The sequence below is a fragment of the Micropterus salmoides genome, unplaced genomic scaffold (assembly GCF_014851395.1).
Source record: "Micropterus salmoides isolate LMB-PRFRI ecotype aquatic unplaced genomic scaffold, ASM1485139v1 Ms_hic_scaffold_5, whole genome shotgun sequence".
Classification (NCBI taxonomy): domain Eukaryota; kingdom Metazoa; phylum Chordata; class Actinopteri; order Centrarchiformes; family Centrarchidae; genus Micropterus; species Micropterus salmoides.
In genome coordinates this window covers 4,062,770-4,077,346 of record NW_024044237.1, presented here as the reverse complement: position 1 = coordinate 4,077,346, position 14,577 = coordinate 4,062,770, and the positions used below count along the sequence as shown (strand labels likewise).

Below are 14,577 nucleotides of genomic sequence, written 5' to 3'. Positions count from 1 at the left end.
AGTCCCATATGTGTGGATTCTGTACAATGACATTTGATGCTATTTAAATACATTATGCCCTATAATAACAATTTGGTCAAATTAGCAATGATTTGAGAAATACTTGTTGTATTATTTTATTGGAAATAACCTTTTTTAAAAAAAAGAAAATATAAAGGTATAAAAAATGTATAGAAAATAAAAAAATCTTTATCCCTTTTAATAATCTAGTGACCCCTTTCAATTGTATATTTATCTTGAAACCCCTTTATAATTCTGTTGTACTAGTGCAAGCTCTCAGATCCTGGTTTAAGGTTTGCTTTTTGAAGGCATGATGAAGTCTTTGATTTAATGTTTTAAATATTAAGGATACACTGTGTTCCTTTACTTATATATCAAGTGCTTCCATTCTTTACTTTTAATCTACCTTTGCTCCACCTACACTTTAACCATAGCTCGCCATTTATGCTCGCTTTCTTATTGTAATGGTCTCAGTTGGTACCCATATTTTACTTATAAACATTGGACTAAAGCCACTAGTATTTAGCATTTAGAAACTTTGTTAAATGTTGAAGGTGGTCACAGATCTCCAACCTTGCAGTCCAGTACTGGAGGAGTGTTTCTGCTCTTCTATTGACTGAAAATACTGCTGCACACCTGTTGCTACAGGAAGTGTTTCTCTTGTTTCCGGATCCGGTTTTCTCCACCACAGACTTGACAGCTGCAGGGTCGCTGGAAGTGAGAGTAGCGGTGGAAATATATTGGATGAAAAGCCATGGAAGGGAAGGCACAGGTGCAAGAAGCGATTAAAATCCAGGGTGAAGTCGTTCGGAAGTTAAAGTCAGAGAAGGCGAGCAAAGAGCAGGTCAGTACTCCGATCCAGCTTTGAAACTGAGGCAACTAGTTAGCATGCGGCGAACAGCATGTCCTGGCATTTAACTGAAGGCTTGCTTGCTAACGTTAGCCAGCCAACTTCATTCATACTGCAGAGCTAACTGATAAACGTCGTTTATCTTTCTTTTGCCAAATTATTGCGGCCTTTAGTACATCACTATCTCACTTTTAATGTGTCACGTTTGTTGTCCGCATAACGTTAATTTACGTCATGTCTACGACGTTAAAGTTTACCTGTTAAAATTAAATTAAAACTCCCGTTATAAAATATGTCGGCTGTTTAAAAGAAGAACATGACGTTAACTTAATATTCCACTGTTCTTTATAGCTAACGTTAACTGACAGCATGTAATAGTGGAAGACACCACTACTTGTTGTACTGCAGTGATACGTGAGTCAACATTTAAATTTGCTGCTGTTTTTCTAAGTTAGGTCCACCGTTAGGACACAAGTTAACGGTTAGCTCAAAGCGCGGAGGCAACTGGCTGTTTGGCTTGCATCACACAGGTATAAGGGATTGTTTGTTTCCTACCGGTGGTTCAATTTTAGCTGGACCAGCTAACTGCTAGCTTTAAGTTAACGGCTAAGCAGCCCCGTGCACCCTCTGCGTTCTGGTGAGTTAGCTGGCTACCGGCTAGCTAGCTAGCTAGCGCTAACAGAGTGAGGTGGAGCTGACAGAAAGCAGCCAACCGGCTCAAAAATCACATATTGTCAATTTTGTTACTTTACTTACCAGGACGTTTTTAGACAACTATGTAACGTTTAGTCTAAAACGGATTGCTGATGCAATAACTTGCCTTATTAACACAGGCGGAAGTTATCAGATGTTTTATAATGTTAGCTAAGCTAATCAGGCGTCTTCTGGTGCAAGTATCAGAACGGTGGTCTGATGCCACACCAGATGTCACACAGGTTCTATCAAATTAAAGAACCTCAATTATTATGCCACCTGTTTCTCGGTGAAGGTGCTGAATAGTCCACAGAAAGCAGCCTCAGTCCGTCTCCTTTCTGACCTTATTTTCTGTAAGCTCTTTCTGTGTCCTCCTTTATTTGTCTGTGTTGTGTTTGGTCTGAATCCTCTGCTGTTTGTCAGGGTGTGAGTGTCTGTCAGAGCTTGTACCACCACAACTTCACCAGTGACTGCAGGTTTAGGCTCACATGTTCTAACCTCTGGACATAAATAGGCAGTGCAAGCAGTAGTGTTGGAAGTGAGAGTGGCAGGTCCAGCAGCTCGTCCTCAGGTGTTACGTAAGATCTTAACATAAGTAGAACAGAAAAACTTGAAAATGAAGTAAACAGGACTGCCAACATGATCTGACATTCAGTGCCAACTTTGACAGTTTTCAGTACTCCGTGCTATGAACACATGAGGTTTGATCACTCAGTCAGAAGTAAAATTGCCTCATAGTATGTATTTGTGATTTAGTTGGAGGCTGCAGACACAAGTCCAATTTCTCCTTCTTGAAAATTATCATTCACCTACACTTAGCGCTGGGTAATAAAACAATGATAAATATCGCAATATAATTTTCCTCTATAACAATATAACAAATGTTCAATAAATGTTTGATTAAATTAATTTGACTCTCAAACAAGTTAGCACTTAATTTTTCTATTAAGATATTTATTTTGTTGAGGAAAAGGGACTGAAAAAAGATTCACTGATCATATTTGTTGAAAAAAGATTTGATCATAATAGTTTTGAATTTGAATGTTCTGCCTCAGATTTGTGAAGTGATCCACTGTTTGGCATCAAGTGTTTGTTCTGACCAGAAATAAAACCATCTGGTTTCTTCAACTTTCACTCAGGAGCAAAAATCAGCTTTTAAACTAGAAAGAAATAATGATTTGACATTTACCCTGATAATTATCAATACTGAATGATGATTATTGATAATGAACGTGATAACAATTTAGGCCATATCGCCCAGCCGTACCTACACTTTAGGAAAACTGACACACTTAACCAGGGGTTTAAATGTCGGGAGCTTTTAAAATTCAAGACACACTAGAAACACTAAACACTGGACACCTAGATTAGATACTAGGATCAGAGTAGGACTGTGTGTGTGTGGGGGTGCTGGGTTGTGCTGGCTGCTTTGATTGACTTGGTACATCTCATGTTCTATCTTCCACGCTGTGATGATGATGATGATGATGCGTCATGCCCCGCCCTCCCCTAGTGCTAGGGTTGCTTACCACTTTTCTCCTGTTCTCCCTGCCTGACCCCGGGTGACCTCGGCCTGCCTCACCCTTCATCATCACCATCACCTACCCGACTGTCTGGGGACTCCAACCCTCCTGGTCATCGTTACTCAACTCACTTCCTGGTTCTCTGTCTACTGACCATGGTGATTGGCTGCTGTGGACATTACCACTGGACATTACTGTACCCATGATGAACTCCTGAACTGTTGCTTGTTCAACTTCCGGACTTTTTCCCCCGCTGTTCTGTGGGATGAACGTGCTGGGCATGTTTTGTGTTCGTGCTCGCTGTGGTCTGGTGGGCTTTCGGACCGCAACGTCTCTGCGTTCTTTCGCTGGCATCACTGTGGATCAGGTAGGCCTCTGCTGCTGTGTGTTTGTGTGTGTTTGGCAGAGTTCCTGTAAATAAACGTCCTCTGTTTTGCTTGCTAATGTTGACATGTACAATGTTTATGTTATAAATCCTCTATACTAAGTGCTCACAAGTTTATCTCCTGCTTTGTGCTGCAGATTGATGAAGAAGTAGCCAAACTGCTGGAGCTGAAGGCTCAGTTAGGAGGAGATGATGGCAAACATCAGTTTGTCCTCAAGACAGCAAAGGTAAGGCAACAGCGCTGCTGTATTCACACACACAAGCATTTAGTACATGCAGGCCACTAAATAGACAATAGAGATGAAACTCTCTGAAAATTTCACATCATTATCAGAGTGACCAAAATCATCATGGTTATCAGTATTATCATGGTAGTGTTAAAATGTTCAAAAAGTACTGATACACACACTGAAACCATTTCACCATGTTTTATTTTGAAAACCACAAATAAAATTGGCAGCACTTTTTTGTTTGCATAAACTAAATAAAATTAAAGAGGTGGTATTCTGCTTTTTGTTTTTTTTCCCTCTCCTTTATTGTGCAATTATCAGGTTTGCAAAGTGAAAAAGTCCAGCCCAAAGGGAGTTCCCATCTCCCACAGAAAACTCTGCTCTGAACTGCCTGAAAACAACTCGTTTGTAGTCCAGCCTTTACTTCCGCTTCCATGTGACATCACAAAAAATGCGAGTCATAATGCTCGCCTAGCGGCTAGTCAGACATGCCCTCAAAAACAGCGGTGGAAAAACAGTGAGCTGCAGCACACAGCTCTCCTCTCCCTTCCAAACACTAGCTACCCTCCAGGCAGTCAGTGGACATAAAGTTGTTACTGTGATGTAGAGACAGAGCTCAGTTAAAACTTTATGGATGAAAGAGACTTTTGTTACAGATTAATAACTCACCACTCTGAAACTCTTGCTCCAGTCCATGTTGCCAAGCTGGTCGGCAACATGTACAGCTGATTGGCTATAAGTCCTTAAATAGGTACTGCGCATGTGCAACTCCCAACAAAGAAAAGTTAGATGTATCACTCTGTAGCTAAAACGAGGGTTGAACACAGGATGAAAAGAGGAGCTGCAGCAATGTGAAAAAACCATGTAAACCTGTTCTGGTACTACCCCTAAATAAAATGATGAACCTGAAAAGGAGCATAATATGACCTCTTTATGATAATAATGTAAACGTATGAAAACCATATCAAATGTGCTTTAATTTTAAATGTTATAAAGTTATAAAGCATGACCCCTTGCACAATTATTTTTTTTTTAATTTATTTAAAAGAGAAAGTGCATGTTAATGAACATATTAGCTTTTCTGCAATGTAAATATGCCAGAATTACCCCAAAGAATATTTTCCATCAGTAGTCCCGGGCAGGTCGTCACAAGGTACAAAGTAACACAGTTAAACATTAAATAAGATATATAATACAACACAATTTAAAAGACACCACAGTTTGTAGATGGGGTTATGTAAAAGTGCTGTTTATGCAGTCAATGAGTCTTAAGAAGTTAAAAATAATGTTACATTATTATACATCATCTTTTGTGGGACAGTACATTCTTAAAACTCCTACTGAATCACTTTATTCACTCCAACCCTGCTGATGGACATACACCTCTTATCTCTGTCAGGGAACGAGGGACTACAACCCCAAGCAGATGGCCATCAGAGAGAAAGTCTTCAACACCATCATCAGCTGCTTCAAACGCCACGGAGCAGAGACCATCGACACGCCTGTTTTTGAGCTGAAGGTAAGAGTTTCACACAAGCTTGAACGCAAGTCATCACGGTTGCCGCTCAGTACATGTCATACTTTTAACTCGAACATGAAGGTTTGCTCTCTCCCTGCGGCGCGTAGGAAACATTGACAGGGAAGTATGGAGAAGATTCCAAGCTCATCTACGACCTCAAAGACCAAGGAGGAGAGCTGCTGTCCCTCAGATATGACCTCACTGTATCCTTTAAATACTCACCGCCATGAGCATCAGCTGGCTGAGCAGGAACATCAAGTAGAATTCTGAAAGCATCTAACCAAAAAAAACAACCCCTCTCTTCAGACTGACACCAAATCCAGTTACTGTACCATCATAAACTCTAAAGCGCTTTCTCTGTCGTTCGTGCTCACACAGCATTAGCACTAGCGTTACCATAGATACCTGTTGTGTCCCCTGCAGTGCAGCATTATCATTCAGAAGCTGATTCACTCACTCGTTCACTAACATACTGTTCACTCATTGGATAACCTGGATAACGTAGTGATATTTCTTGAGCGAACATCTAGAGGAACATTTTGATGGTTGGCTGCCGACATTAATCCTTCAAGGTCCTCACCTTCTGATGGAAAGATACGTGACTGAAAGTAACATTACCTGAACATCCACAGGCCGTGGGAATGTTAGCTTACTTTTGCTGCTCTCATAGGTTGTCCAGCTGTTTTGGTGCAGCTGCTTGTCTAATTGTGAGTGGATTGTAGATGACTTTAGTCCATAAATCTGTTTTAAATGAAAGAAATAAATCTGATTAACGGGAGTGCAACAGGTGAAATGGCTGAATCAACTTCTGAACTAAAGATAATGTGGGTGGCAGAGGACACTGTTTGACAAATCAGCAGCTACAGTGTAGGTGGTTAAATGAGAGTTTGCATTAAAACAGTAGCAATTTATTTGTCCGTTCATTCATATGTCACACATGAAATATTGAAATAGATAACACCGTAGTTCGTAATTTCAGAGGTTTTTATTATCGTCCCGTTTTTGTCATGGAAAAAAAAAACAGCAAATAATTTTTTGTCAGAGTTTTTGTTTGTGTGGCTACATTAACCCCTAAACTTTGATCCCCTCCATCGAAGCAAAGAGCGGTGTGTTGTCCTTGACCTGCACTCTTACAGGTGCCCTTCGCCCGCTACCTGGCGATGAACAAGATAACCAACATCAAGCGCTACCACATTGCTAAGGTCTACCGGCGTGATAACCCGGCCATGACCCGCGGACGCTACAGAGAGTTTTACCAGTGTGTGAGTCGGCCTCAAATACACGTTTTCACTACGGCCACACTGGCAGATTTGTTCGAGCTTTTGGAAACTGATCTGGATGAATTCATCTTTGTGATTTTAACTGTCTGTGCTACGTAAAGTAATGAATGTGTGCGTGTTTCAGGATTTTGACATAGCAGGGCAGTATGACGCCATGATACCAGATGCTGAGTGTCTGAAGATCGTCCATGAAATCCTCAGTGAGCTGGACCTCGGAGACTTCCGTATCAAGGTTTGTCACCTTTTTGTTCAGAAAAATTGACAGATGAAACTTACAGACTAAGATCAGTAGGTGTTATCTCTGTAACCGCGTCCTCCGTTTCCAGGTCAACGACAGACGCATCCTCGACGGGATGTTTGCCGTGTGCGGTGTTCCTGATGACAAGTTCCGCACCATCTGTTCAACAGTGGATAAACTGGACAAGGTATGGAGACCTGCTGCTGTGCCCGCACCGAGCCTCTCAGCTCTGTTGTTATGAAGGCCACTTTCATAGACGATGGTTATGGTTAGCCCGATGTGACCCATCTCCGCATGCCGTTTTCTGCTGTCCAAACGTAGATGCCCTGGGAGGACGTGAAGAAGGAGATGGTGAATGAGAAGGGCCTGTCGGAGGAGGCTGCCGACCAGATTGGGGAGTACGTCAGTATGCAGGGTGAGACTTTCCCGAAGTTCACACATGATGCGAGTAATGCTAGCGAAGCATTTATCACTGTCCTCAGAACAGGCTTTCTGTCAGCAGCATAGAAACAACATTCCCTATAGGACGAAAAAGGTCAAACTCCAAACTTAAGAGTTTGCTTTCAGCTGTTACCAGTCCAGCGTCTGTACAGATAAAACAAACAATGCTTCACCACTGACGCGTCCTTCAGAGAGGGATATCTTTTCCAAAGCATGGATGCTGTTAAATAGCTTTTGATTTTGGGCTGTTCGTTGGGCTAAACAAGCAATTTGAGAAAGTCCGCTTTGGCTTTCAGAAATTGTCAAGGCCATTGTTCATTCAGGCCCTGTTATTTTCTGATACTGAAGAGCCACACTCCTCAACCTCATTTCCAGCAGCTGTGTTCAGTGATAAAGCTCTAAAGCTTCTGTACACTGGCTGCTCTGCAGCAAGCAGCAGACACAGTTAGACACCAGCTGGTGAACGCAGTGCAGCATTTAGCAGCTAAAGAGCCAGATATTTCCCCCAGGAGCTGGTGCAACAAGAGAGCGATTAGTGGACTTGCTGTGTGTGCTGGATGTGTAAACAGGCTACTGCTTATGTTGTAGGTGGAATGGACTTAGCAGAGCGCCTCCTTCAGGACCAGAAGATGTCTCAGAGTAAGCAGGCCTGTGCTGGCCTGTCTGACATAAAGCTGCTCTTCAGCTACCTGCAGCTCTTCCAGGTCACAGACAAGGTGAGACCTGCTGTTAGTCACGCGTCCCAGAATATTGTTTCTTACAGTAATGATTAGAGAATAAATTTAGATGCATGTTAACACTTTGTCATTTTCCCCTGTGGTGTTTTTCTTCTCTCTTCACCATGTTGCTGTTCTACTCCGGTTTCCTTTTTTCTTTCTTTCCTCCACTTTTCTCACTCCGTCATCTCCAGGTGGTGTTTGACCTCAGTCTGGCCCGGGGTCTGGACTATTACACAGGAGTCATTTATGAGGGGGTTCTGACTCAGGCGGGCGTGGCCCCGGTGTCCACTGAAGCCCAAAACGGGGCACCTGCAGAGGAGAGCGTCAGTGTGGGCAGCGTGGCCGGCGGGGGTCGATACGACGGCCTGGTGGGCATGTTCGACCCCAAGAGCAGGAAAGTGCCATGTGTGGGCGTCAGCATCGGTATCGAGAGGATCTTTTCCATCATGGAGCAGAAGGCTGAGGTAATGTGTCGGAAATGAAACGGTTTTATTGGTGTATTGATAACAGGTGTGTGTAGATATCCAGACGCTGACAGTGTTGTGTTGTTCAGGCCTCAGCAGAGAAGGTTCGGACCACAGAGGTTCAGGTCATGGTGGCGTCTGCGCAGAAGAACCTGCTGGAGGAGAGACTCAAACTCCTCACTGAGCTCTGGAACGCTGGCATTAAGGTGTGTGTGTGTGTGTGTGTGTGTGTGTGTGTGTTTCTGAATTGTCGGCCATTATTTCCATTTCCTCTTTTTTTCTGTTCACTTCCAGTCACAATGTTAAAATCAAGTGAAGATCTTTTACATGTCCTGCTTTAAATTTCTCAAAGCTGGGAACATTTATGAGGAGGTCATGTGACCACAAATATCAGATTTTAAAAAGCCGATCTTTTGCGCAAAGCTTCGCGTTAACTAGCTTACAACTACCTTTCTATGTGTTGCAGCAGTACATTAGCTTTATGGTTCTATGATGAAGACTTTAAAAAAAAGAGTACCGCAGCTTCACTTTTCAGCACGAAAATGGTTTTTTTAATAATTTTATTTTCAGTTGCCACAAATGATCTCTAAACCTGCTGAGTTTTGCTTTGTTAGTTTGAAATCTGATTTATAAATATGAATTCAAATACAACTGTTCACCCTACAGTGTAATACACAATATATAGTCTGTTGATAAGACCATTTGTTATAATTGGCTTGTTACACATCAGTAATATAGAAAAACTAGACATTTGTTTTTTTAATGGAGAAAGACGAGAGGTTGACTTTTTAATGACGTAATGAGTAATGACGAGGATAAAACGCTCCGGTCCTTTAAAGGTAGCGGTATTAGAGAAGTGCCCCTGATATTATCAAACATTTCACCTGCTTCCGTGCTGCGTTCTGTCAGCAGGTCGACGGGCACCGCCATCAACAAACAGCAGGCATCATGCATGAATGCTAAATAAATATCTGACAACTGCAACAGCCTATCAAAATGTCCTGAATTTCACCGACTATTTAAAAAGACTTTGTGCCTTGAGGATGTTTCTGAGACCTCTGAGGGTATAATTCCTGGATTGCAGGGCTGTTCTTGCCACATTGTGGAGTTCTGTATAAAATCAACATTAACCGTTCTTTATTTTGGTGGTGACTTCCTGAATCCCGCTTTGTTCTTAGATGCTCTGAGACTGTTAAATATTTATCTGTTGTGCGTGTCTGTGTCCAGGCGGAGGTGATGTACAAGAAGAACCCCAAACTGCTGAGTCAGCTGCAGCACTGCGAGGAGTCTGGGATCCCGCTGGTGGCCATACTGGGAGAACAGGAGCTGAAAGATGGAGTGGTCAAGCTGCGCGTCGTGGCCACCAGAGAGGAGGTACGGTTGACGCAGAACACACACAGTGTAGCCTGCAGCTGGCTCTTTCATCAGTACACCTCGGCCGACGCGCCGCGGTGGTGGACTTGCTGTAGTCTTTAGAAATAAGTTTTTAATTAAAAGTCCAGAGTTTTGACAATCAAATTCTATCTGTTGTGTGTTCATTTACCAACGGGGTTGTTTTTCTCTCCACAGGTTGATATTTCCAGAGCAGATCTTATAGGTGAGATCAGGAGGAGGACCTCTGAGGCCTAGCCACTCCCCTCTGTTCAGCCACAAGCCCAACCACATCACCTGACTGCTTCAAACACAGACACTCTGCAGAATTTCTTGTCTCGTCCTCTGTAGAGCATGTTGGACATCACGCAGCCCTGAAAACACACATCCAACCTCATCTCCATCGCAGCCACTTAGACTGGTTTCATATGGAGCGAGTGGTGCTCACGCTGCACTCACGCTCGCTGTAACAGAGCAACAAGCCAAAAAGCTAACAGGGAGTGTTTAACATGATGTTTCTTACAACACTGTCATTAGAGAACAACATCCAGGAAATCAGTTGCAGTTTACATCCACTGTAATGTGTTTTGGAACAATCGTGTGCTCTGAGGTCAAACTGAGCTTAAACTTTTCCAGTCCAAGAAGTCACTTTGTTATTGTCCATAAAGCTGCTGGAGATCAGTTTGGCCAGAGAAAAGAAATCTCTTTAAAGAGCAGCGTTCCTTAAGATATGCTTTATCTGTCCAGGACCAAGGATGAGAAACTCTGTTAGACATGAACTGCAATATATCATCTCATAGAAACTCTTGCAAACATGCTAATTTCTTCCTGTATCAAACCTGTACTGTCAAGTCTGAAATAAACACATTCATCATCTTGGTCAAAGATCAGCTGCTGTGTCGGTCATGAAATCAGCTTGTTTGTGTGCTTGGTTTTGAAGACAAGTTACAGTTACTGCTGTAGGGTTTTTTTTATTTTAGAGATCCATATCTTAAAACCTATGCTGTTTCCCCTCCAAGATATTTTCAAACTAAATGGCTTTACATTAAATCCTTGACTGGATTTTCTTGGCCACAGCCCAAATTATGGTATTTTGGTACGATGTCGCACAACTCTTCTGCTAGTCTGTAGGGGCCATGCAACAACTGTGAGGGCCTGCAGGATGGCGTGCTGCAGAGGTTTTCCAGGCAGGTTCTTACCTCTGTGGCCAAGAGAACACTTGCAGTGCTGGGGATTGGAAATCGACGGTGGACATCATGACACATTTTACTTTTTGCAGTTACACTGTGTACTATAATGTGAAGATTTTTCAACCTGTATTATCATGCACAACAAGTTTAATAATAAGTGCAGGCATGATTATTGCTATAATGTATCAAGCAAGTGTTAGACAGCGGTGGAAGAGGTATTCACATACTCCACAAGGTCAAATTCCTACTTTTTTAGAAGTATGTTAGTAGTATCGGCACTAAAAGTACTAGTTGTACAGTAAAATGTCTCCTCTGACTGATTCTGTTTGACATTATAGCTTGTTAATACTGCAGCATGTTACTGTTGTAGCTGCTCAAGTAGGAGCTACTTTATATTCAGTTAACTTGTTCTAAATACTTTATATACAGTTTGCTTCTTTAGTCCAGTGGTTCCCAACCTAGGGGTTTCACAGTTGTGATTACCACAAAATCACTAAAGATAACGAAGCAGTCGAGCGCAATGCAATATTTGTCAAACGCGCCTGTCGCTACAGGCGGAGTTAGGGACTGCAAATTGCAACACATCCGTTTCAATCTTCAATAACTTTTTACATAAAACATAAAAATCTCAAACCACTGCTGTTTTAATTAGTGACTATCCTCAAACATTTCACACCTGAGAGTTTGTAAATAAACATGAAAATAAATTAATAAAATACTTGCACATTAGGCACATTACAAGTGAATAATTTCAATAACTTGCTCTTTTATGAATATATTGCCTAGCAGGGTTGGGAGGGTTACTTTAAAAGTGTAATCCGGTACAATTACTAATTACTTGTTTAAAAATGTAATCAGTAAGGTAATCCAAGTACCACAAAATAAAAGTAATGTAACCTGACTACTTTTAGTTACTTTTGGATTACTTCAGTGCCAAATAGGCAAATGAAGGCAAGACAGTATGAATGATGCGCAGTCTGCCCAGCGGGTTTTTAGAGAAACATAATAACAAAATCTCCCATTCCCACAATCCATGTTTAAATGTTTTATATGATTGGCTTTGCACCACTATGGCAGTATCTGGTCCGTCAATGACAATAAAAGTTATTTTGTAGGTATTCTTGATGATATTTAAGAGTTTGTCATTTGGAAAACCATTTTAAAACCTTGATGACTCATTCTGCACTTTTTGTATTAATTTAGCATCCAATGAAAAGATTTCTCATGTGACACTGCTGAAGCAGTGTTTCTGGGGCCATGTGCTCGGGTGGTCAGGGGCGAGTTCAGCACAGACAAAACATATCAAAAAGTTTTTTTCTGCAGATGAATTAGAGTTTAACAGTCTGATAGCTTGGGGGGAAAAGCTGCAGTCTGGTGGTAAGACAGCTGAAAGTTCTTTATCTCTTCCTAGAAGGCAGCAGGGTGAACAGGCTGTGGCTGGGTGGGTACTTATTGTGTATCATAGCCTAAATTGTTGTCATTAATTATTAGAGCGATGGTGGTCTACATTGTCCTCATTTAAAGTGTTATTTTATAGTGTAAAGTTAGGATCACAGTGTTAAAACCCTACAGCTCCTTTTTGTATCTAACTGCCCAGGCTCAGCAGTAAGACGTGCACGTGTGCTTTGGGAGCAGAGTGTGGAAGCACAGTGAGACAGCAAGGCAGCATCAAGACACCAGCAAAGGAAAATGTAGAAGCAGAGTTAGTAAAAAATTGTGTTACAAAACATACATCAATATAGTCCATCACAGTAAGAATGTCCTGTCTCTAGCACAGAGCACAAAAGACACTGACATTCCATAAAGTCAGGTTGTGTTTAAAATAGCATGATCAGCAGAGGGCATGCCTAAGACACAGAGGGGGGGGGGGCAGTGCAGACAAAAAACAGACATCAGTCAAGAAACAGTCATGATTATCCTTAATCAGTATTAATCTTTCTTAAATAATCATTCTTAATCATTTTATTATCCTTAATCATTTTCTTTTTACCTAGATGTGCCTTGTCTTTACTTATAAGTGGTGAACTGTAGTCATGAACACAGAAACAAGCTCACTGTGGTTAGATCTCTGAGTGGGAGTACTGACTGCAGGAGAGGCTGCAGGTGTTCAAAATCTGCTGTGACAGTGCATGCTTCGTTCTGCCGTTATCTACTGTTGTTATGACTACAGGAGAGACTGTTGATGTGTTAGTCTGCTGATATTAAGACTACATGTTTAATTACCGATTGAGACTACATGTTTAATTACTGAATTATTTAGATTAAGGGTTTGATTGTCAACTTCCAACCTCTGATTATTACAGACTGTGTGAGCTTTGAGTGAACTTGCTGAAGGAATTTTTGCTGAACAGAAAAGACGACTTTACAAAAACGCGTCAGATAGTGGATGATGGAAAAGACGACAGACGCTTTACGAAAAAAAAAAAAGCCACAGATAGATGATGAGCAGAAAACAGGCAGCACTACATCAAGATTAATGTAAGAAACCAAGCATTAATGAAAGATACAGCATTACATATGTTGTTCTTGTATTCATTTTTTAAGACATACAATTGTGTGTCAAATTATGCATGTATAACTTTTTAAAAAATACGGTGAGACTGAAGTTGAAATGTAATGGAGAACTTCTTATCCAGTAATGTAAAAATATAGAAAATCAACAACACTGTAATGAATGACAGCTGGAAAACAGTGTTAATTGGTAAAACAACACATGACAGCAGAGAGCATGAAGTTCTCTATAAGGAGAGGAGGGGGCAAACCAAATGTTTCCCAAATGTCAGACTGTTTATTGTGAAGATTAAACTTTCATATTATCATCTGGTTGGCTGCTGTTTACATTCACCCCAGATGCATTTTCAAAAATACACTGTGGGTAGGCACATTGTTTCGTTCAAGATTGCATGAGCTCGGTGTGGTGTTTGTCCCGCCCCTCCTGCACTGTGATTGGACGGCTGGGTAAAAAGTGACAGTGATGAGCACAGCGTTTTTACCCAAAGTTGAACATTTTTCAACTCTCTGCGACCGGACAAAAAACGCCCAGCGCGGAAAAAACGCTCAGCACCTCGTAACGCTCCTGGAGTTTTTACCAGCTTGGAAAAATGCGGCGCTCCCATTGCAATGAACTGAAAATAGACGCTGACGCTTTGGTGGACACGGGCCCTTATACGAGTAATGATAAGAATTTTAATTTTATAAATTTAGATACCAGAATGATCGAGAATGAGTACTTTTATTATCCAATATAGAATTCATCAATTTAATAGCTTACTTCTGTACATAACAGCCTATTATGTGTTTATTGTGAGTCTGTCATCTTATTAATTTTAAATGAAAATATTTAGGGAATGTATGGTTATTACTGTATTTGGATATATTGAGATTTAAATATCATTACTGTTTTTTTGATATATTGAGATTTAAATATCAAACTGATTTTTGTATTATATTTTTGTCATTTGTATTGTTCCAACTAAGTTCAGTTGGCAGTTAACACAAGAAAAAAAGTAAAACAACTGAGGACCAGCCAACTCACCACCGTGTATTTCATTCATTCTTTCAGAGTAAATCTTGTCTAAAGTATGTCAACCCTTGAGTCAACTTGCACTCAGCAAATGGTCAAAGTTCAAAGCGCAATGTTAGGATTTAGTAGTCTGTGTCAGTTTTATCCATAC

The 14,577-nt window shown here is 41.2% G+C and overlaps 1 protein-coding gene across 2 annotated transcripts; it reads left to right on the top strand.

Annotated features, from left to right (window-relative positions):
* The first annotated feature begins 668 nt into the window (after positions 1-668).
* Positions 669-10,603, top strand: hars (histidyl-tRNA synthetase). 2 transcript variants are annotated; one of them, XM_038698788.1, is made up of 14 exons: positions 696-844; positions 3,057-3,433; positions 3,589-3,678; positions 5,081-5,200; positions 5,308-5,403; positions 6,337-6,462; positions 6,605-6,712; positions 6,807-6,905; positions 7,040-7,133; positions 7,748-7,875; positions 8,070-8,342; positions 8,432-8,548; positions 9,570-9,716; positions 9,912-10,603. In XM_038698788.1, the coding sequence occupies exons 2-14, from the start codon at positions 3,332-3,334 to the stop codon at positions 9,969-9,971; spliced, it is 1,560 nt and encodes a 519-aa protein (XP_038554716.1). In that variant the 5' UTR covers positions 696-844; positions 3,057-3,331; the 3' UTR covers positions 9,972-10,603. The 2 variants fall into 2 exon arrangements, with proteins under 2 accessions (XP_038554717.1, XP_038554716.1); XM_038698789.1 differs by lacking the exon at positions 3,057-3,433 and having other exon boundaries at positions 669-844.
* The last annotated feature ends 3,974 nt before the right edge of the window (positions 10,604-14,577 follow it).